Here is a 24,641-nt window from a genome sequence, read left to right as displayed (position 1 = left end):
TAGCATGAAAAATCTGAATTAGAACTTATCGATAAATTAAACATTATCTCTTACACTGGCCTAAACAGAGGCTTGGGTATTCTTACTCACTGTCATCATCTTATATTCTAATAGCGAAGTCGGCCACATCTTTGGATACTTAAATCTGGTGATTGGAGCTGTGAATGGGCAAGATAGATCTTTCTACAAACTTGAAAAGGGCCCCAGGTTTGTAGAAAAATGTGAAATCCAAAAACAAAATACATTGGGGGGATTAAAAACCCAAAAATTATAAAAGGAGTGCCTGTAGCTTTAAGCAACAGATTCCCTAAGTGGCTGTTGCTTGGCAACCACAGCATTCCAGGCTTCAGTTTCTGTGAGTAAAAAGCAGAGGGAGGGTGCAGGGCCCTTTCCAAGCCTATTTTGACCTTTGAGGGAGGACTCACTGGGGCCCAGCTGAGGGTTGCCTAGAGATTTTGTGGTGGAGTCTGAGAAGGGGCAGGGATTGGGGAGAGGCCTTAGTGAAAAATTATGCCATACAGCCCACCCTCCGAAGTGGCCATTTTCTCCAGGCAGACAGATCTGTGTCGTCTGGAGTACAGTTGTAATTCTGGGAGATCTCCAGGTCCCACCTGGAGGGTGGCAATTGGCCTGGCAGCAACCGCTGAGTGACTTGATACCACCCAATTTGCATGACTCAGCTCCACCTGGCTGCTTAGCACTGTTCAACAGCAGCCACCCTATGAAACAAGTATTGTATAGTGGTTAGAGCTTCAGAGTAGGGTCTGGGAATCCCCATCTTGCTATGGAAGCTCACTAGATGATTATGGACCAGTCACATACTTTCAGCCTAATGTCCCTCACAGGGTTGTTGTGTGGATAAAAAGGAGAATACTGTAAACTGCTTTGGACCCCAATGTGCAGAAAGATGTGGTATAAATGAAGTAAATAAATAATATAGATAAAAATGGAAGGCAGATAAAAGGAAGGCTTGTGAATATCTGAGAAGGAGCCAATGAATCAGGGAAAGGGGAGAGGATATGGGGGTTGCCAGGAGGAGGGGAAATAGTGCAGGGAGGGAGATGCAAGGGAAAGTGAGGTGTCCCCCAACAAGTCCTTGAGGGTCCCCTACCATGCAAGTGAGCCTGACCCAGTGGCTGGCACCACACAACTGGGCCATACTTTTCCGGGGCAGAGGCTGCTGGTGGGGGAAGGAGAGGGAAAGCTGAAGACAAAGGGGCTGATAAATGGAGGTTCACTGTTTGGTGGGAAGGAGAGAAGGGGAGAGGCTATGGGGGCTTTCAGGAAAGAGGAAGAGGAAATAGTGCTGGGGAAATAAGATGCCTCCTGCAAGTCTTTGCAGATTCCCACTAGAAATTTCTAATAACTCAACAGTAACAACTTTTTAAATACTTTAATTGGCACTTAATGTGTTGTATCATACTGCAACCCTTTACTGATGTTACTTAATTTTTCTCATCCTTCATACTTCTTCTTTCTTGATTTGTTGTATCGAACCTACTTTATTATACTTTATTTGTACCCTGTGAGAGACTGGGACCTTTGACCTCTTTTATCATCCATTGCTCACAACAACCAAAACCATTCCAGTTGGGAATCATACCCACAAAATTTATAACAGGATTCACACCAAGGCCCTCTCTTCTCCAACTCTTTGTCTTTCTCTCTCCCCATCTGTGTTTTTTCTTACAAAAATATCTAAAATGATTTCCTTCCTATACCATCTGAAGAAGTGACTCATGCTGGAATAAATATTTGTAGAATTCAGGTGCCACTGCTACAATTTTGCTACAATAGATTAACAGAACTAAATATCTACAGTAATGTGAAGCCTATTATTAAACAATAGTATATTTTTCTTCTATATGTTAAACAGAAAATTCCCCAATGCCAACCTTAGATTGACCCAGACCTTCCAAAAATAGCACACTCTTAACGCATACAGAATTCACACCCAAATATGGAAAATGTAGAATGCATTATAGAAGAAGAAGAGTTGGTTTTTATATCCAACTTTCTCTAACACTTAAGGAAGAATCAAACCGGCTTACAATCACATTGCCTTCCCCTCCCCACAACAGGCACCCTGTGAGGTAGGTGGGGCTGAGAGAGCTCTAAGAGACACGCTGTGCGGTAGGTGGGGCTGAGAGAGCTCTAAGAGAGCTGTGACTAGCCCAAGGTCACCCAGCTGGCTTCATGTGGATGAGTGGGGAAACCAACCCGGTTCACCAGATTAGCGTCCGCTGCTCATCTGGAGGAGTGGGGAATCAAACCTAGTTCTCCAGATTAGAGTCCACCACTCCAAACCACCGCTCTTAACCACTAGACCACGCTGGCTCTCCTACACCACACTGGCAAGAGTATATGAGCACATGGCAAGAGTATATGAAATTGCAGCCATCTGATTGTTACTTTTGCAAACTGCAGATAAGCCTTTCACAGATAAGACTTTCACAGGAGCTGATAATCGGCAGAATGCTTAGTTCAAAGGAGCTGGATCTCTGAGCAGCCTTCAATATTTTTTGACCATAGTATACTACTGAGCTGCCTCTCAGTGCTGGGACTAAGAGGGATCAATATCAGAAGGTAGTGATGGGGGATTCTTGCTCTGCCCCATGGCTACTGCCTATGGGGTTCTACAGGGTTTGATTTTATCCCCCTTGCTACTTGATATCAATGTATCTATGATATCTCCCTGGAGGAGTTCATCAGGAGGTATAAGCTGCGGTGTCACCAATATGCAGATTATACCCAGCTCTGCCTTTCTTTTCCTGCTAATTCCGAGGATGCTATTGATGATCTGCACCGGTGGAATCAATAAAGGGCTGGATGAGGGTGAACAATCTGATACAGAGACCTTTCCTCACGCTGGAGTTACTCTGATTTTCTTGGGAGTCGATCCACAAGCATTGGGATCAGTTTGTGCAGGGTTCTTCGGCAAGTCTGCCCCCCCCTCCCCCCGGTGCAATTTTACAGTTGTGGAATCAGTTTAATAAAGATTTTCAAGAGAGGGTGCTTTTGTCATCGGTGTTGTTTGTTATCAGTGGCATCAAAGCCCCCCCCATTTTAAACAGCCCTAAAATAGCAACATAACACTTCAGTGTCACAATGATAGTTTCAGCAGGTTCTCTGAATTCCTAGCTTTTATTTTTATTTTTAAAGAGGAAGTCTCTAGCTCAGGGGTGTCCAATCTTTTGGCTTCCCTGGGCCACATGGGAGAAGAAGACTGAGTCCAAGTTTCTTCTCATTTATGAAATAGGGTTATTAATATTATCCTGGCTTACAAGGGGTATAACTAGATGTTCATTGGCAAATCCATAGAATAGAGACGCTAAAAATAAAGACTTAATGTGCCTAGAGCATTTGATGCATCTCTGGAGGCGGCACAAGCCTCTGAAAAAAGCAGGATGATGCCAGTGACAGCAGAAACATCACAAGGTGAATCTTAACAAAGGGCTTCTACATAATTAGACTTCTGCTGTGTGCGCTGGTACAGGAAATGGTGAATGGACAAATTACCAATGCCCTTTACTAGCGGCTATCAATTATCATCCAACCAATCAATAAACCGATGCGTGAGCAAAATCAGTTTAAATTTTAAGCTGAAAATGAGAGGTGGTAAAACTGAGCAAACTTGTGAATGTTATTCTGCTCTCCAGTTTGCATTTATAAAGCCAAGCCTCAGCTGGAGCGCATTGGGAGTGCATTTGGTTCCAGGAGGGCAAATCTCCAGATGGCATAATCAGCCCATCACTTTTTTTATAGCTTATTCTGAGCCGAGAATCTCATTGTTTATTCCCAGCCTATGTGCATGCTGCTGAGGCAGGGCTGCAGCTTTCTTTAGAGTCATATGTTACCTTGGAGGCGTGGGAGCAGCAGGAGCATTGCTCCTTCCTGCATCATTTAGGTAATGTGAAAAAACCAGAAGCACGTGGGAGGAGCCCCCTGCCGCGGCTCCTTCCGTCTGCAGTGCTTGACCCTCTGTAATGCTAGCACAGAGAGAAGAGGCAGCATGGGTTCCTCCCAAATGATGCTGGGCTGCTCACATTTCCCCGATGATGCTGGTGGCAAAGCAGGGGCTTTGTTTTCTGGGTTTAATCCCTGGCATCTTCAGTTAAATCAGTGGTTTCCAAAATGGGCAGTACCACCCCCTGGGGGGGTGAGATTACCTAGGGGGGCACTGAGAGGCAAGGGGGCAGCAGGGGGCAGTAGAGGTGGGCCCCTTCAACTGTGTTGTTGGATAGGGTAGGGGGCTCTGGGGTTGAGTTTGTGGAACCAAGGGGGCGGTGGCCCAAAAAGTTTGGGAACCACTGAGTTAAAAGATGTGTTCAGTAGCAAGGGAAGGGAAGCAGTCTGTTCAAGGGATTCTGTGGAACTACTTCCTGTGAAGTCTGGCAGATGGTTAGAGTATTAAAGGCGACAAGGCTGTCTTGTGGTCAAGACCTTATGCCTAGTAAGTAAGAATCACATCAATGAGTCCCTGATGTCCATTATATATCGACCATTGACTCAGGGCACCTTTCCTGGGTCTTTAAAACCATTGTTAGAGAAGAATGATGTGGCCGATTTTTGCTTGGTCTCTAAATTACCCTTCCAGGGTGAGATGATCTATCAGTAGCAGAACTACTCCCAGTTTTCCTGGATGACTAATCTCCTGTATCTCTTCAGTCTGGCTTCAGACCAGGCTATGGTGGCCTTAGTTGGTGTTCTTTGAGAGACCCAGCGTGGTGTAGTGGTTAAGAGTGGTGGTTTGGAGTGGTGGAGTCTGATCTGGAGAACCGGGTTTGATTCCCCACTCCTCCACATGAGCGGCAGACGCTAATCTGGTGAACTGGGTTGGTTTCCCCACTTCTCCACGTGAAGCCTGCTGGGTTACCTTGGGCTAGTCACAGCTCCTATAGAGCTCTCTCAGCCTCACCTACCTCACAGGGTGTCTGTTGTGGGGAAGGAAAGGTGATTGTAAGCCGGTTTGTTCTTCCTTATGTAGTAGAGAAAGTCGGCATATGAAAACCATCTCTTCTTCCTCTTCTTCATCTGATTGTAGACAAGGGCTGTGTCTCTTCGCCCTATGCTATTCAATCGCTACATAAAATCCCTAGGGGAAATCATCTGTGTTTTGTAACTGGTTGTCATCAATATGCTAATGACACCCAGCTCTGCTGTTCTTTATCCAAATCACCTGGTGATGCTGTAGAGCTCCTGAACCAGTGGCTGACTCTGTGGTTAAATGGTCTGGGTGTGCTGCAGTTTAAAGCTAAAGTTCAGGAGTGTTTTTTGTTGCTGTAACATACAAAGAATGTGGAGGTAAGGCAGCATGGTATAGCTAAGCAGTGGTTGGGTGGGATGGGTCGGTACTTGGATGGGACACAACCAAGCAAGACTGTGCAGCGGAAGGCAATGCGAACCACCTCTGCTTCTCACTTGCCTGGAAAGCCCCTTGTGGGGGTCACCATGAGTCAGCCGCGACTTCACGGCACTTGACACACACAACATACAAAGAATAGTGGCTGCCGGCAGAAGAGGCAAGGAGAGGGAAGCTGCAGGTCCAATCTTGGGCAGGTGTAGTGGGAGTGGTTGGAGCATAGACAGTGGGGGGGGAGAGAAATTAAGAGCCCATAGGAGGAGGAAAGTTGGAGTGGTTGGCCAGGGGATTCATGGCCTAACCCATGAATCATTGCAGGTGTCTCACACTCTGTTTTAATTATCTTCTGACTGTAACTTTCTGAGGTGAGTCCCTCTGGCACTAGCCAAGTCACACCTACAGCAGTTGTTTCACAAGGGTTCACATTATAGGTTGTTACATCCATGTGCTTTTTAATATTCCAAATCTGGCACTGCAGACATCTGCTCTCTGCTGGAAAAGCCATCATAATTTGTAAAAAATCTGTATGAATAATGGGTATAGAGGAGTCTCTGAGAAGGTGGGTGATTATAACTTGTCAAGGTGAAAACAATCAAATGCATCTTTTTATTATTATCAAGGAAATGAAAGCAGAAGAGCTGGTGCCTGAAAAATTAAAACTAGAGTGCTACATGTACCTGTCTTTTCATGCATAGCCTAGCCTTTGTGTATGAAAAAGAACTCAGGCCTAGTTCTTATGAACTGTATGGTATAGCCATTGTGGTGAGTAATTAGAGCATTGGATTAGGATCTAGAAGACCTGGGTTTGAATCCCCCTTCTGCCATGAAGCTCACTGGGAGACTGGGCTGGACACTCTCTCAGCATGGTGTAATGGTTAAGAGTGGCGGACTCTAATTTGGAGAACCAGGTTTGTTTCCCCACTCCTCCACATGAAGCCTGCAGGGTAACCTTGAGCCAGTCACAGTTCTCTCAGAACTCTCTCAGCAGCACATAACCCACAAGGTGCCTGCCATGGGGACAGGAAGGGAACATGATTGTAAGCTGCTTTGTGACTCCTTAAAAGTAGAGGAAAGTGGGGTATAAAAACCTACTTCTTCAGCCTAACCTAACTCTGAGGATTGCAAGGAAAACATTAAGAGAGGGACACACATGTACAGTGTCCTGGGCTCTCTGCAAGAAGGATGGAATGATAGATAGACAGACAGAGTTGGATGCAGTGGTTTAGCTGTTTTTAGGCTGTACCATTTCAGACTGCAGATGGGGGTGTGTGACCAGACTGATTTTTTTTATTTGTGACATGCTAGTTTCCTCTGAATAGGAATGTCTCTGTATTAAGAAGCAATCAGTCATATGAACTCAACACCTACAACCTGAAAAGTGCAATCCAACAATAGATCCATCACCTCACCTATTGTTTTTGATAACTAGATCTCAGTCTAGTGTATGCTTGCACAAAGGAAATCTATTCACAATGTGATCACAAGTCACAGGGGATTGAGCTGTAATTACATGCAAAAGGAGTCAGTTGTGCATAGAGCTATCTCCCTTGGAATACTTATTAACATTTCCACAATCATTACTTATTTTGCAGGATAGTACAAGGAACAGATTTTTGTTTATTTTAGGTGTTCTTCATCACAAAAGACTCATATAATCTCAGCAAAAGTAATGTTCAACTTTCTCATAAAACAATGCAATGAAAAACATATTGGGATTGTGGAATATGTACTACACACACACACACACAAGCTACCACCATTGCTTTTAGGTATTCCCTGAAAGTGGTTATCACCCAGGTGATGCCAGTGAGTTTTTAATTTTTTCCTATTTTAAAAGAGAGCCAGCATGGTGTAGTGGTTAAGAGCAGTGGTTGGAGTGGTGGAGTCTGATCTGGAGAACCGGGTTTGATTCCCCACCCCTCCACACGAGTGGCGGAGGCTCATCTGGGGAACTGGATTTGTTTCCCCGCTCCTGCACACGAAGCCAGCTGGGTAACCTTGGGCAAGTTACAGCTCTGTTAGAGTTCTCTCAGCCCCACCTACCTCACAGGGTGTCTGCTGTGGGGAGGGGAAGGGAAGGTGATTGCAAGCTGGTTTGAGTCTCCCTTAAGTATATGAAACCATTTATATCCAGTCTTTCCTCGTGATTCAAGTTGCCTTACCATAGTTTTAAACAGTTTCAGTTAAAACCAAAAATGAAATGGCAAACTCCATATCTCACCCCTTCCTTAAAAGATGCCTGCTATTTAAACTATTTTTGTTTGTGAATTATTGTAAGAACTCTTCAGTACAGCTCTTGGATTTTATGTTACCAAACTGGAATAGTGCAATATTGTTTTACTTGAGTACTGTGAAATAGGCAACAATGTGTTGGTCAAGCTAGGATAAGTACCAGTTTGTAATAATGGTATAAGGGAGTAAATATGAATACCAAATATTCAAAACAGAAAGCAGTCTCAGAAGGGGATATTTCTATGTCTGTAATGAAAATAATGCATCAGACAAATATGACAATTTGGGTTTATACTTTTGGGGAAAACCACATGAGATGAGGCTAGGAAGAGAACCACCTAGTTAGCACACCTAGTTAATACAGGTTAGTTACCACACATTTTGTCTCTTCAGAACAGTTACTTGCTTTAACAATGTAATAATAGTTTTACATTGCTGTTAAGTGCAGAGGATTTTGATACCTTGGAATGAAGCCTCTTTCTCTATTAGAGCAGAGGTGAAAGGCACATTTCCATATTAATTCCTGTCCCTGCCCAATTTGAGACCTTTGTCATTTCAGTTCCCTGGCAATGTGTCCTTGGCCCCCACATAAGAGCTTTTTCCCTAAACGAAGTGGAAGTCGGCTCAGAAATAATAGGTTTAGATGTGGTTGCCATCAAAGGCTTTTTGTTCCTTGTCCTGCCTGTGTGATGCTGTAATAATCTCTGCTGCCTGCGCGTGTGAAGATTTCTCTTTTGGAAGGTTGATCACACACTTGAGACAGAGAAGGAGGACACAGAGCAATATTTGGGGGGAAGCTCACAGTGTGTCTCTAAGAGCCATGCTGAGAAGTGGAGGCCAAAGGCACCATCTTGCTGCCTGATATAGCAGCTGGGATGTGCCTTCTACAAAGAAACCATGAAGCTAGGACAAAGGGCACAGAAGTACCCAATGTTCTGCCAGTGTATGGCAACTTTCCTAGGGTGACAAAACTTATGATTCCTTGGAAAGTAGGGGGAAGCAGGAGATGAATGTCAACCCCACTCTTCAGATGAGTCTGCTGCGTGATGCAGTTGTTAAACAACTTTCTGAAGGTCACTTTGCATGTTGGTATGAATTGGGTGGCAAATCTCGACAGGGATCTTCTTCATTCCAATCTCTGGATTTTCATAAACCATTAACATTCCCGCAGTTTAAACTCAGAGGCCAGAAGAATGCAAATGCCCATTTTGTCTAGTTCAAGTAGACTCCCAAGCTCACATTGTTTTAGCATGTTCACGAAATAATATTGCACAAAATAAATATATCACTTCCTGGATAAAACAGCTAATGACACTTTCTGAGAAGTGGATACTGCATTATCTGCTATAAAGTAGATTGGTGAATTTCCAGAGAGATATGGCAACTTCTCTCTTGACAGTGTCAAGAAGAAACTAATCTTCATTCTCCCTCCCTTTTTTTAAAGTGTGAGATGGCAGATGACTAGCTAATGTCTGTTAAGTGTAAGGAAAGGGAGAGGCAGCTTGTTTTTTCTTCAGAGCTCTGTCATAGTTTTGTGAGAAACAAACCCCAATTTTTCTATGAATGTATTTCTTTGCCAGACAAATGTTAGAGTGTTTGCTGTATTTTCAAAATGCCACCTTTATAATAGTATGTTGAAGGTTAACCTGAAACCAGTAGTTCTTATGATAGAATTTGTTCTCTCCTGGGGTCTAGGTAACTCCCAAAGTCCAGTAGTCTACCTGAAAACCGTTCTAACATGCTGGAAGCACTACACACATATCCTTCTAGAAAGGATGGAGCCATGGCTGACAGCAAAATATAAAGAGAGAGTAGCATGCAGGGGCTGAATGTGAACAGGCTTACTTTTCTCCACTGCAAACACCTGCAGTCACTGTTTCGGCCTTTTCTGTGAGAGCTGGCTACCTCCAGAACTGTACACACAAGGGCAAGAAGAGGACAAAACAATCATACCCAGGAGATTTAGATGGATGGTACTATTGGGCTGTGATACACTTTATTTATTCATTCATTTATTTAAAGTGTGTACACTATTCTTTGACACAGTGTATCCCCAAGGACATTTGCAAGATTAAAATTCTGCATTAAAACTCCTTAAAACACCACATTTAAACAAAATTTAAACTCATTGCTCAAAGTAGTTTACAATAAAGCCAACCATCTTGGTGAGCATTCTACCTTTTACTATGAATCCCTCAAAGTGGGTAAAAAAAAAAGATAACTATATCTTCCTTCTGTCGCCCCTTCCCAATATTAGTCCCAGTTGTTGAGTGAACGAACATTTTAGCTTCATCTTGCAGGACAAGAGATCTTTAATGTCCTGAGATCCAAGGATGGAGGAGCCACATTCTTCTGATGCTTCTGATGATGGAATGCAGTTGCTTTGCTGGTGGGGTCTTTAGCCCCTCCTTTGAGACGAGAGGTCATCAATGTCCTGAGTCCCAAGCATTGTTTTTGATACAATTCCATCAGTTTGATACAGTTTGATACAATTCCATCAGTTTGATACAATGCCCAGACAGTTGCTTTACCAGAAAATAATCACTCAGCCAGTACAGGCTGCTATAAAACTTTCTGCATGCATGACGACCTAATTGGAGAGTCTGCTATCTGTAGCGTCTGGTTGAGCATATACTAGGTGGGAGCTATTGGGGGTGACGGTGGGGAGCGGAGCAACACTGTGATTGATGAAGGCATCCCTACTAGAAGGATAGCAACCCTACTATATACAGATTTATAATCAATCAATCTTTAATTTACAGTAATTTGACAAAATCAAAATAGCATACAATTACCATAAAACAATATTAATTACTCAACAAACCCATAGATAAAAATCATCGACACCATCCCAATAAAATCCCATTTCTAAAATGGACCATATTCTAACTTCTAAAAGGTTTATCTAATAGCATTTGCTATTTATAACTTGCATCTTTCCGTGCCTTATATATGGCGGCATAAAGTTCAGCCACACAGATTTATAATCATGTTTGGGAACATGGTCATGTTTGGCTCATCACATGGCCAGGGAAATGGCCGGCTAGAGTCAATTGTGAACAAAAATTCTACCTAGTCCTCTTAGTGTGCCTAGGCAATTGCCTAGGGTGCCAGAGGTGTCTGTGGAGGAGGGGGGCACCAAGTAGCAGGAAGTAACAACGTGATTCTACCCAGGGCTGCCCATCCAGTAGGCATACTTAGGCAATTGCCTATGGTGCCAGCAGACCCTTGCCTGTGCTGTCGGAGTCTGCTGCAGCAAGTGGCAGCCATAGGAGGAGCCACCCCTGGCCCCAGTGGGCAGCCCAAGGAAGTCGTCTCTCTCCCCCCCTCAGGGGCGCAGGGCAGGCTGGGCCCTCTGCCCTTCCCTCTGCCATGCTTCACCTCTTTGCCTCGATGCGCGGGCATGAGGAGGGCAAGCAGCAGCTTCCTGCCACAATGCAGGGGAAGGCGAGGATGGTGGGCAGTGGCTTCTCCACATCTCGTCCAGTGTGTTGGGATAATTTATGTGTGAAGGAAGGAAGATGCAGCTTGTCACTAACAATATACTCCCAGGATTGAAACTCCTAAGCGTTTTACAGGTTCAAGCTTATCTTGATTCATGCTTTTCACACTCCAAGCATCAAACAGCTTTGGACTTTCTCAGGATTCCCGTGGAATGGCTTAAAACAGGGGTGGGGAACCTTTTTCCTGCCAAGGGCCATTTGCACATTTAGAACATCATTCGGGGGCCATACCAGGTGTAGATCTCCCGGTGTGTGGGGAGAGGCTAGATTTGCCAGGTCTCTGGCCACCACCTGGAGGTTGGCAACCCCAGGGGAGGCCACACAGAGAAGGCCTGGAGGGTGCCCCCGCTCCCCCAGTCCTCCCCCCCCAGGCAGGAGGGCAGCCAGAAGTGGGCCCGAGCAAACGAGGCGCCAGGGGGGCGCAGCACGTGGTCGATCAGCAAGGGAGGAAGGAAGGAAAACAGAGAAAAAGGAAAAGGGAGAGAGGGAGAAAGAAATGGAAAGAGGGGAAAAAAAGAAAATGACCAAGACAGACAAAGAAAGAGACAGAAAGAGAGGGAGAGAGAAAAGCCTTTCCCCACACACACACATACACACCGGCCCCACACAACCTGGCCCCGGGCTCCATGCCCTCCCCCCCAGAGTCCACAAAAGGCCCCCGAAGCCCGATTGGCTCCTGTACACATGCTCTGCCGCTGGGAGCCGTGGGCCTCTTCCCCCCCTCGCTGCTCAACAGCCGACAGGCAGTGAGAGGGGCTTACAGAGTGCCCTGGCGTTCCTGCACGCTGCGGCTATAGAGGGCAGCCTTGGGGGAAGCGTCCTTCCTCCTCCTCTCGCCGACCAACAGCTGTCAGTCGGTGAGAGGAGGTCCAAAGGGCGCCGCAGTGCCTCTGCAAGTTGTGGCCCCAGGAACACCCTCAGGGAGGGCTGCCCTGCCTCGCCCCTCTGTGGCAGGGCCCCGGAGCTCCCGAGGGCCACAAAAAATGTACTTGGGGGCCGCATACGGCCCCCGGGCCTGAGGTTCCCCATCCCTGGCTTAAAAGTTACCTCACAGGCCTGAGTTGTTGCCAAGCAGGCCCTTTCCCCCCATTTGGCACAAAAGGCTGCAGCAGGGAGGCAACAAACCGTGCCCTCCCGCACACACACTGGACTCAAGAGTCAGGGACAGATAAAGACCATTAGAGGCCCTAAACACTGAAAAGAGTATGGTCCCCCTCATATGTAATTCAAAATAAAAACAATACTAAACCATAAAATAAAAATGTACCTTTCAAAATACCACAAAACTGATGTGTAGGCTGAAATTAGAATACTTCTTTCTAGATTGCTTTAAAATATCAAACTCTTTCAAATAAAATAATCTCTCTCTCTCTTCTGTGGTGCCTCGGCTTTGCTGGTGCCCTAAGGGTGTGCTTAGTCTGCCTGTGTCGTGGTGCAGGCAAGGAGCGAGGGCTGGAAGCGTACTCCGGGGAACAGTCCAAGGTCATTCACAGTTCAGGCAAAGTCCAAGATCTCAATACTGGCAAGTAGGGCTGTCATTTCGGTTCGGTCCGAACTGAAAATCAACCGAATTTCCCCTGATTCGGTGATTTTCTGTTTGGACGGATCCGAACACAAAACTGGCGGGCAACCGGGGGGGCGAATTCAGCGAGTTTGGGAGTTCGCGAATAAATTCGGCCAATTCGGCCCCCCTTCAGGGGAGCCCGCTGAAAGGCGCGGGCTGCCCTTTAAACTGATCTGAGCCTCCCAGCTGGGAGGCGCAGGTCAGTTTAAAGGGCAGCCCGCCCCCCTTCAGGGGGCTCCGCTGGAGAGGCACGGGCTGCCCTTTAAACTGACCTGCGCCTCCCAGCTGGGAGGCTCAGATCAGTTTAAAGGGCAGCCCGAGCCTCTCCAGCGGAGCCCGCTGAAGGGGGGCGGGCTGCCCTTTAAACTCATGTGCGCCTCCCGGCCGGGAGGCACAGATGAGTTTAAAGGGAACCCCCCCCTTCAGCGGGCTCTCCAGCGGGCTCCGCTGAAGGGGGGCGGGCTGCCCTTTAAACTCATCTGCGCCTCCCAGCTGGGAGAGCCAGCTGGGAGGCGCAGATGAGTTTAAATGACAGCCCGCGCCTCTCCAGCGGAGCCCGCTGAAGGGGGGCGGGCTGCCCTTTAAACTGATCTGCGCCTCCCAGCTGGGAGGCTCAGATCAGTTTAAAGGGCCCCCGCGCGCCTTCAGGGAATCCCTGAAGGCGCGCTTCGGCCGAATTTTCCCCCGAACTCCGGATCCCCCCGAATTACCGGGGATCCGAAGCGGGGGAGTTCGGACTTCGGCACGTACCGAACCCACAAGGGTCAAATTCGGCCGAATCCGAACTGTACCGAATTTTGTTTTTTTGACAGCCCTACTGGCAAGGGAAGTCCGAGGCGTTAGTCAGAGTCAGTCCAAGGAGTCAGGATACCAGGAATCCAAACTATAGCAGGGAAACAAGGTCGGTACACAAGGAGGTTGGTGACAAGTTGCTTGCACGACAGCCAAGCCTAACTGATGGCTTAAATCCCTTCTCCTTCTGCTGTAGCAGAGCCAGCTGATGCTGATTGGGATGAGTTCCCAGGTGGTGCTTCAGCCCTGCTCTTCCTCATCACTGCTACTGAGGGGGTTCCTCTGTAAAGCCTTCAGTCTAGCACTCTGCCGCCTCTGCTGCATTGCCAGACGGACCTGTTTTCTTCTCTGCTCCAGTGGCCTTGGCAAGGCCTCTGGAGACACGGCATGTTGCAAGGTGTCAGGTCCAACTGGAGTCCTTGAGCTGGCAGGATTCAGGCCTGGTGAGTCATCTCCTGACTTTGGCTGATCCTCTATTCTGGCAGGCTGTAGTCCCTGTGGTTGTTCCTGTGGGACTTCTGCCTGAGGATGTCCCTCTGTTCTGGCTTCTATTTCCCCTTCGTCGGAGGAGGTCTCTGCAGGCTGACTCATGACAGCCTGTTAGATAATCCCGCACTGCCAAGACAGCATTCCTATGCACGATGGCTGCACTCCAGTTCCTCCCTCCGCCTTGCCATTTCTTGTCAGTGACAGCCACCCAATCTCTGACCCCTCGCAAGCTTCCCTGCTCACAGGAGCCCTACCTCAGGCTCCGGCAGGAGGTGGGGAAACACCACAGCCGGCCATGTCAGTAGACCCGTGCAGTTCAGACTTCAGCTCTTTAAAACAGTGTGTGAACTGAGGTGTTGCCACAGAGAGCGGCATGAGAGCGCAGCATCCTGACCGTGCTGCAAGGCCCAGGGAAGATGTTGCTGGCTTAATCAGTGGCAGCTCTAAGCCTCCTGCCTCACACACACGTCTTTACACTTCTCGGAACCCTACAGTCACCACCCAGAGGTTGACAGCAGCACCCTTGGCTGCTAAGCAAAGCTTCTTTGCCATTCACCCCCCACCCCACCCAGCACCATAGACACCACTTTGGCAGCAGCACCTACCCACGTATTGCTTCTCTTCACCTTGCTTAGCCTGGATGCTGCGCCTCCAGTGATGAGGGGAGGAGAGTGGGCATGGGTGATTTCCCCATGGCATGCCTTGATGCAGTGCAGGTGGGGCGGGGACGGTGAGTGGTAGCTGTCCCGTGGTATAGGAGTGGGTGGTAAAGTGATTCACCCCCTAGGGCAGTGGTCGGCAAACCGCGGTTTGGGAGCCGCATACTGCTCTTTGGCGCCTTGAGTGCGGCTTTGGAAAGCGCCCTCCTCCTCCTCCTCCCCCCCTTTCCCTCCCCTCACAGCACAGCCGGGTTTTGCACGTGGCACTCGAGGGCCGGCAATGCCAAGGCGGGCGGCGGCATCCCATCAGTGGGCGGGTTTTTTCATGCTGGTTTTGGCTGGCGGAGGAGGCCGAGGCCAAGGAGGGGCGGACAGGCAGATGGCACGCCGGCCGGGGAGGGAAGGAAGGAGCCCAGGCGTGGTGGCGAGGAGGAGGAGGTCGGGGCCCGGGGGGGGGAGCCAGGTTTGATTCATGCACATTTTCCCATCCAGATTCTCAAAACTGCATGGGGGGTTATTGGTCATTTATTAATGGGAGGTTTTGCCTTGGATTTGCCACTCAGATGCACATTTTCCCCATCCAGATTCTCAAAACTCTGCATGGGGGGTTATTGGCCATTTATGAATGGGAGGTTTTGCCTTGGATTTGCCACTCAGATGCACATTTTCCCCATCCAGATTCTCAAAACTCAACAGTAAGCCCCCCTGCAGAGTTTTGAGAATGCAGATGGGGAAAATGTGCATCTAGAGAGCGGCAAATCCAAGGCAAAACCTCCTGTGCATGAATGGTTGTTAAAAGGCGTTTTGGCTCTCAAAAGAAATCTCAATCGTTGTACTGTTGATATTTGGCTCTGTTGACTAATGAGTTTGCCAACCACTGCCCTAGGGCACCAATCTAGTTGGCAGCTTTGGATTGTGAAATTCCTGGAGATTTGGGGGGGCGGAGCCTGGGGCAGGTGGTGTTTGGGGAGGGGAGAGACCTCATTGGGGTATAGTGCCATAGACTGGGCTGGATCTTAGGGGTCTGGCGGGGGCACTTGCCCTGGGCGTAAGGAGAGGGGGGCGTCAGCACGGGGATGGGAAGTGCGGGCATGGTGAGAAGGAGAGCCGTCGTGCTGCGGCACGGGCACAGCTGCCCACCCTCACCTCGTACTGGTCCCAGACATGAGGAGAGAAGGCAGCGCCGGCATCCAGAAAAGAGGAGCACCACCTCAGCCCAGCTGGTGTGCGGGCCGCCCAGCCTCAATTCAGAAGAGTGTGCTGCCGGGCCAAGCCCGGCCTCTGCTCTCCCTCTCTTTCTCACTCTGCGGGGGTGGCCATTGCATGCCCCACCCAGCATGTTTTTCTCTGCCCCTGGGGGCCACCAGTGCATGCGGCACACCCCTCCCTCCTCCCTGCCTTAAGCGTTCCTTCCCCCAGCTCTACCTAGCCATAGAGACCACCTTCCAAAACAGCCATTTTTCCCCAGTGAAACTGATCTTTTTTATCTCTTGTATCTGGAGACCAGTTGTAATTCTGGGAGATCTCCAGACCCCACTATCCTAGGCACCAAAAGTGCTTGGGCAGCCCTGATTCTACCTCAAGCTGTTAAAAACTGTAGGATGGTGCTGAGGAGGAGGCTACATGGCACCCTGCTGAGGCTAAACTCCAGAGGTGGCTTGTGCTTCCTCCCTTCACTAGTTGCAGCTGGCTGGGAATTAATTCTGCCAGACGAGGAGTTTGACAAGGAGTCATTTATCACAGGCTAAAGCTTTTTGTTTCCTTCCTCGAGTACCCTAATCGCCTGGGCAATTTGTCTCTGTATAATGAGGAGTGGATGGCACAACCTGATTGGGACGGGCCGGAGTCATTTCCTGTCAGCCAGCTCAGAGCTTCAGGAGTGACAGCAATGTGAAGGAGGGGACACAGGTTTGAGAGACTCGAGGGGGGCGCACCCCATGTTGTCCTTCTCTTACACACTTTCCACACGCATTCTCCAGGCATTTTCATGAGTTCTCCTTGTATGGTAATATTGTCAAAGCATAGATGCCAAACATGCGCCAATTTGCTCTCCCTCGCTCCTGAGGGCTCTCAGCTCTTGTTTGTGTTCAGTGAGCATTTCTGCCAAGTTGTTCCATTTGCTTTTTTCCCCTAAAGTCATCCTGGGATTTGTGGCTGTAGCTCTACATGTTTCCTTGACCTTTGAAACTCAAAAATAGCAGTTTTGGATGTGTTTTAAAAGTAGGCAGAAGACAGCCCACGTAAGACAATGGGGACAATCTTTCAAGATAAGGTGTTTTCAGAAGTGGCACAATGAGCATATTTGAGGCTGCAGCACAGCTAAATGTGAATGTTAAATGCACAATGGAAAATGAAAGAAATCTATTTTAAAATTAAATGTATGCTGTAACAAATGCAGCTTTCTCATTTGTAGGGTTGCCAGGTGCCCGGTGGTGGCAGGTAAAATCCCGCCAATCCACCGGGCTGCCCGCCAACCAGCTGAGGGCCGGTTCTACCCCGCCCTCCCCAGCCAAAGACAGAGATTCCTGTTGCTGCTGTAGTTGCCAGTACAGCACAACAGCAGTGGGGCCTCCACATGGCAGGTTTCCCCAGTTTCCCTGCCCCAGTCTCCCAGCAGCGCTGCCCCCCACACCACCAAATAGGGTCAAAAAGAAAAGGGGGGGAAACTCCTGTGAAAACAAATCAAATGGCCAAAAAGGGTTAATTAAGCAAACCTCAAAATACATATAATTAAAAAAAACCCTTAAAATGAGTTTTAGTTATCTATAAATTACATGATCAGATCGTTTATTTGTGGCCCTTGGCCAGATAAAACAAGATACATGGACTAAAATGGTCTTACCGACAAAGGTTTACAGTCCGAGTCTTAAGTCACTTAAAAAAATAAAAAAATAAATAAATATCATCTGAGTTACATCTGCCATTTGGACTAAGAGACTACTCGGTGGCAACGAATTTTCATTGCAGCTGTACAAAATTTTGCTACCTGAGAGGTGATTGAGGGATTATCTCCTTGTAGGAGCTTTTCTATCTTTTCTCTTTCCCTGTTGGGTCCCATTCTCAGTATGAGGGGCTCAATAAACTTAGAACGGGGTATAGTGTAATAGTTACAGTTCAGGAGAACATGTTCAGTGGTTTCTAAATCCCCGGATTTGCAGGGGCATAGTCTCTCTGCCCTGGGTATCTTCTTGAATTTCCCCTCTAACATAGCAGAGGGTAAGGCTGCGCAACTAGCCAAGGTAAAAGCCCTCCTATATTTGTTTATCTCTAAGTAACGGAGATAGGCTGCCAGTGCAAGGATAAATTTGGAGTGGGGGGGAGCCATAAATAGGGGCACTCTTGCTAGATCTACTTGTCGCTCAATATCTTTAACTCTTTGGTTTATAGTTGACTTAGCTTGATCCCACCCTAACTGAAGTAGTGCTAGGGGGGTAAAACCCAGGTTATTTAGTTTGTCTTCAATGGCTGTTATCCACTTTGACCTAAAGGTATCACAAAGAATCAGTGGAAGAAGACCCTTGGGGTTGAAATTAATTTTCAGCCAGAGATAAAGTGAGAGCAAGACAACCCTTGCCTCCACTTTCATCATGCCAGTTTCTAAACGGATCCCATAAATTGCATATACACCATAAAAATTGCTCTACTATACATATGCAGTTGATCAAAGAATATGACACAACAAAGAACACCAAATGCATTTTGGCTAATTACCTTTCTCAGTGGTACAATAAAACTAATTCTGATTAATATAAAGGTAATTGCCATACAAATGTATCCAAATATCCTGTAAAACAATATATGAGAAAACAAAGAAAGGGGAAAAAATCATGTTTAGGGAGTATGTGTAATTTATGGATAATTAAAACTCATTTTAAGTTTTTTTTTAAATTATATGTATTTTGAGATTTGCTTAATTGACCTTTTTGGGCTGCTTCCCCCCCCCCCCCCAACACCACACCACACCACCAGCAGTTTTTCAGTATTTTGTTTTAATTGGTAATTGAATATTGTTATATTGGTATAATGTTATAACAATATGTGTATATCTTCTCACTTGCAAATTCTATGGCAGTTTGAGAGCTTCTTTGATAGCCCCCCTTCTGGCAACTTTTCCCAGCCATTCGAAGGATTATCACTTACTCAATCTTTTGTCTGGAAACGAATATAACATATCTCTGGCAATTGCCAAATAATATCTCAGCTGCACTAAAAATTCAAGCTACTGCCATTAACTCAGTGCCTAGTTAAATACCCTGTAATTCTGTGGCTAATTTAACTGCAATTTTAATTCACTACATAAAATATGTATTCAATATTTTCCCCAAAGCGACAAATGTTCCTTCTTTAATGTATTTTAATTATTATCATATTATTTTATCTAAAGGCCGATGTGCTATATAAGACTTACTTGAATAAATAAATGAACATGTGTATATCAAATGTTCTCAATTCTGAATTTTAATTTTTTTTAAGTCTCTAGCCCTTTTTGTTGGAGAGGTACAAGGGAAAAGGCATATCTCTGTACGAAAGAGGCTAGAGACTTACTTTAAAAAAATTAAAGTTGGGAGTTCAGAGAACCTTATATATATATTACTATAATGTTATGTTGTTACAATTATATTCAGTTGCTGATTTGTTTGTTTTCAAAGCTCCCCAAATGGGGGGATGGGGGGAGGTAATGGCTGCTGCAGGTAAAGGATCAGGGGAAATGGCTGCTGTGTGAGCAAGGCCAGGAAAATCCAAACATTCCTACCCACACAGTAGCCATCTAGGCTTTGCTGCAATCTTTCCCGAAACTTCAGAGCAAAGCAGGTTTGGGAGAGATCAGAGAAAAGCAGAGGAAGCTCTGGGAGGGGCACAAATGCACCATGATACTGTGGGAAAGCAGGAGAAAAATCTGCTTCTTAACAGTATTGGAATAGGGCAAATAATCTGTATGGAAATAGCCACAGAAAACCACCCCCAAACCCTCAATACCATTTGTGAGAATAGCCTTATATCCCAATCAACATTTTTGGAGGAGGAGGAAGTAAATCCAGTGGTTTCAATAGAACTTGTGTGTGTGTGTTAAGTGCCATCAAGTCGCTTCCGACTCATGGCGACCCTATTCATGAAAGTCCTCCAAAATGTCCTATCTTTGACAGCCTTGCTCAGATCTTGCAAACTGAGGGCTGTGGCTTCCTTTATTGAGTCCGTCCATCTCTTGTTGGGTCTTCCTCTTTTCCTGCTACCCTCAACTTTTCCTAGCATGACTGTCTTTTCCAGTGACTCTTGTCATCTCATGACGTGACCAAAATATGATAGACTCAGTTTAGTCATTTTAGCTTCTAGGGTCAGTTCAGGCTTGATTTGATCTATAGCCCACTGATTTGTTTTTTTTGGCAGTCCACGGAATCCGTAACCCTCTCCTCCAACACCACATTTCAAAGGAATCTATTTTCTTCATATCAGCTTTCTTCACTGTCCCGCTTTCACACCCATACATAGTAATAGGAATACGATGGCATGAATTAATCTAGTCTTGGTGGCCAGTGACACATCCTTACACTTCAAAATCTTTTCTAGCTCCTTCATGGCTGCCCTTCCCAGTCTCAATCTCCTTCTGATTTCTTGGCTGCAGTCTCCCTTTTGGTTGATGGTGGAGCCAAGGAATAGAAAGTCTTGAACAATTTCAGTAGAATTTACTTCCAAGAAAACTAGTTTAGGGTCATAGCCATGCCACACTCCCAATAAGAGTGCATATATTGTCCACCTTAGGGTAGAGACGTATCATCTTTAGGGCGTATACGTAATATGGAAGTGTCTTCCCTGTGTTCCATCCAAACATACTTTTCTTGTCCAGGCTAAAGTTTTTGTAAATTTGAAACAGAAGTTAGCTGTGCACAGTACTGATTGGCTGTCTCCTGTATTATCACCCTAAATCCTGTCTCGCTCCAATCTTTGGAGCAGTTATGCAATTTTTTCAAACAATTTTTAAAACTAATGAATTAATGGATAAAACATACATGCAGGCAAGACTTATTGCAGAACTGGGGTTCAGTTCTTTGATAGCTGTTTGTTGTTCATGTGTAGTTATTGCATAGTTGAAAGATGCACTGTGAGTTCTCAGGGGTAGGTTTATCTCAGCTGTGTCCCGGAGCTGCTCTGTGAACAGTGAAGGCTGTGGAGTCTAGAGTTGACAGTGTTGCCTTGGCCTGTTGTAAGCCGATCACCTTGACCAGGCTGTCTTTCCCAAGTTTACCAAATCTTGAATGTTTATTCCTGGTGTTGGACTCCCAAAACAAATTCTGGATTCTTTTGGTGAACCACCTTCTCTGCTTCCTAACTTTCCATCTGCCTGAGCTGGTCCCAGTTTTAGTACTGGAATCCCCCAGTAAAAGGTAAAGGTAAAGGTCCCCTGTGCAAGCACCGGGTCATTCCTGACCCATGGGGTGACGTCACATCCCGACGTTTCCAAGGCAGACTTTGTTTGCGGGGTGGTTTGCCAGTGCCTTCCCCAGTCATCTTCCCTTTACCCCCAGCAAGCTGGGTACTCATTTCACTGACCTCGGAAGGATGGAAGGCTGAGTCAACCTTGAGCCGGCTACTTGAAACTGACCTCCGTCGGGATCGAACTCAGATCGTGAGCAGAGCTTTTGACTGCAGTACTGCACCTTAACACTCTGCGCCACGGGGCTTAATCCCCCAGGCCTTAAGGTAAATGCTGGGGGGGCCTCCCATGCCAAGTCTGTGCTGTCTGGAGCTGCTCAGTATTTCATGGCCACCATGCCAGCCATGGCTCTGCCTCAGTTTACATTCAGTCCAAAACTTGTAGCAGATCGTACACTGGAACTGGTGTTTTGGATAATGCTGAAGAAGGATGGTTGAGGGCAGGGGGATGGAGCTTTATGTAACTGCAGTGCCACGAGCAGGACAGATCACTAGCTGGTGTTTTGGCTGAGAATAGCATAGAACCCCTGCAGGGATGGGGGATCAATTAAAACAATCCACCTCTGAAGAAGGATGCATCCAAATTTCTGATGTCTCTGGGGGATTTTCCATCTAGCTGACAGTTGTGCCATGGAGTTTATCAGAGTCTGGAATGAGGAAACCCTGCAAGTGGTGAATGCAGTTGTTCCTAGATGCTCTCTCCTGGGTGCTCCATCATGAAGCACTTTGATTCTCTAGAGCAGTGGTCGGCAAACCGTGGCTCGTGAGCCGCATGCGGCTCTTTGGCCCGTTGAGTGCGGCTCTGAAGGCGGCAGGCCGTTGCGCTTCTTCAGGAGGACAGCACCGAGGCGGCGACGGCGGCGTCTGGGACGGTCATTCCAAGCCTCGCAGCCGGTTTAAAGCACAAAGGAGGCGGCACCCTCAGTCCCGCGTGTTCACGTGACGAGGAACAGGGAGGAAATCGAGTTTGAGAGAGGTGGGGGGGTTCAACTCCGTTGCGGGGAGCAGAGCAGAGCATTTTCCCGCGATTTCGTGACCGGCGCTCCGCTTCACGTGACGGGGACTTCCCACCTCGCTTTCGCGGTCGCCGCTCCAAGGGGGAGGAAGCGATGACGTTCGACCACCCCCGGCCCTTCGATGGGAGCCCTCACGCCAGCCACTCCCCCTCCTGCATTGGGCAGGGGGTCTGAGCAGACAATGCTGACCTGGTAGAGTCGACCAACCGTCTGATTCGTAATAAGGCGGAACCCGAACAGGCTCTAACTGTGCGGTTACTGCAGCCTTCACACAGCTGAGCAGGGAAGCTTTTCCAAAACAGAAAGAAGCAGATAACACTTGCGTGCGTGAGCAGGTGGGGTATGCATGTGCCAAAGCAGCGCACAGCACACAAAGATGCATCCAGATCCTAAAGAGATGCAGGGCCAGGTGGAGAGGGAGAGGGGGGTCTTTTCCCGGCAACCAGGCAACCTTTTTGGAAGGGTTGCCCGGGCCGGGGGTTGGATGGCGCCTGGCTCTTGAGCCGTCTGCTGGAGCAGATGAAGCTGAGCATCAGTGTTCAGCCCCCCCCCCCAGAAGGCGGCCGCAGCGGCGAAGGACGAGGCTCCAGCCTCTTCTCGCGGCTCAGGCGCAGGGTCTTCCTTTGCCAGGCTCCGGCCGGTCGCCGGGGAGAGGCGGGGCAGGGGGGCCGGCCGGCCTCTCTCGTCCGCACCTCCCACCCTCGCAGGGTTGTTGTGAGGGCCGGCGGCAGGGGAGGGAGGGAGTGCGCTCGCTCCTGCTGCAGGCAGCTGACGGGAAGGGGCCTCACGCACCCCGCCTGGCTGCAAGGCCTGCCCCCCCCCGCGGGTGCCCCATCGCTAATGTGCAACGGGGAGCGCCCCCCCCCCGTGGGAGCCGCCGTAGCAGCGGTGTAATGATCCCAATCTGCTGCATCTACCACCAGTGGATTTTTAAAAAGCTGGCCAAACGCCCCCGGGTGGGTGGGGGGGGGCAGAGAGCCATAGGTGGCCAGCCGCATGAAACCCCGCACCTAATCTGGAGTTGTCTCTTTCCAGAATGATTGTGCCAAAGCAGGTTGGGGAAGCCACACAGTGGAGCTGAAGAAAACACAGAAAGTGACACTAGTGTGATGGTATTGCGCAGAAGACCCCACCCAAAAAAACTGCTGCCCTTTTTGGGGGGGGGGGGTAATGCAGCAAAATTTCCATGTGGAAGCAACTGATCTTTGTAAAGATTTCAGTCAAAGCACCTTTGCATGCCACATGGACAGGAAGGTGTACATTTCTGCAGGTGCTGCCTACATTGGCACCATTTTTTTGCCTCATCCCTTTGGGGCTGCCACCTGTTCCCCATGCCGCTGGAGGGCTTTTTCAGGCTTATTTTTTGAATCAGTGATTGCTAGGTCACCTTACTTACAATTTAATTTTTATCAATTAATAAGATCATTATTAAGTATGATATCAAGTTTTATTCAGTGTACCTATAGTTGAATTAAGACTTAAAACTTTAATTAAAGTTTATTAAGTTAATAAACAGTGTACCTACCTATATAGTTTAAGTTTAAGAAATTTGGCTCTCAAAAGAAATCTCAATCGTTGTACTGTTGATATTTGGCTCTGTTGACTAATGAGTTTGCTGACCACTGCTCTAGAGGGATGACTGCAGGAGTTATGGTGAAGGAAAACTTAGGCCAAGTCCAGCCAAACAGAACTGTGTGGCAGTCATGGCGGCAAACAAAGCATGCTTTCCCACCAGCAGCCCACCAACACAGTGTCATCTAGCAGTACTGTTCTGTGTTATGAGCCTCATAGGACTCAGGAGCAAACAGTGGGACTCTCAGAAGCTCATTGTGAACAATTTGAAAGGGGGCCTAAAAATACCCAATTTTCCTGAAAGACTGTTTTTCCCCCACATGTGCCATCCTTCTGTTTTCAATGTGTTAAGTCAGGTGATTTTAATTTGCTATGGTGCTCCCCATTAAGAGGTGAGATTCCTGTTCCTGTATCAGTTGCTGAGATGGCTTCAGTGAACTTTCAGCAATTAAACATAGTGGGGAGCCAACTGGAGAGCATCCTGTGCTGGAAAGGCTAATAATAGAAATTGTAAGTTCTCTTGGTGTCCTGTTGAGACCGTCATTTATTGTTTCTGCTACTTCTTACAGGTTGAAGACCTTGGGGTTGATGGGTGGTTTTCAAAAAGACGTGGATTTGATGGAGCTGGAAGACCTCCAAAGCCAAACATCACCAGACATGTTCTGCCATGGAATGAACAGGTAAGCAGGATAAGTAAAAAGGACTTTAAAATAATCCGGAGGTGGTGGGTTTCTTGGAGAACGATTAGAAATCACTCATGACAAATTGTAAAGTTACTAGTTGACCCAGAGGAGAAATGCATTCTTCCATTTGTTAGTTTTGGGGAACAATCCATCAGGAAATCCTCCTGTATAAACCACAGAGAGATAAATAAGAGCTGTGCAGGAGCTCTATAGTCCTTTTGCACAATTCCAGTTCATTTCAGTGGTGTTTTCAGAGGGAAGAAAATCACAGTGGATCTTGCCCTTTGATTTCAGTCCCACTTGGTCTTCCTAAAGAGTGCCAGGGTAGGCTGGCACCTAC

At 47.4% G+C, this 24,641-nt stretch overlaps 1 protein-coding gene across 1 annotated transcript in view; it reads left to right on the top strand.

Annotated features, from left to right (window-relative positions):
* Window positions 1-24,641, top strand: part of B4GALNT4 (beta-1,4-N-acetyl-galactosaminyltransferase 4) — a 203,874-nt gene that overhangs the window by 116,934 nt on the left and 62,299 nt on the right. The window contains exon 3 of the mRNA XM_056851575.1: window positions 24,188-24,298. Coding sequence (XP_056707553.1) covers window positions 24,188-24,298 — 111 coding nt within the window. The remainder of the gene's footprint in view (window positions 1-24,187; window positions 24,299-24,641) is intronic.

This window comes from Euleptes europaea, chromosome 6 (assembly GCF_029931775.1).
Source record: "Euleptes europaea isolate rEulEur1 chromosome 6, rEulEur1.hap1, whole genome shotgun sequence".
NCBI lineage: Eukaryota > Metazoa > Chordata > Lepidosauria > Squamata > Sphaerodactylidae > Euleptes > Euleptes europaea.
This window is presented reverse-complemented; position numbering and strand designations above follow the sequence as displayed.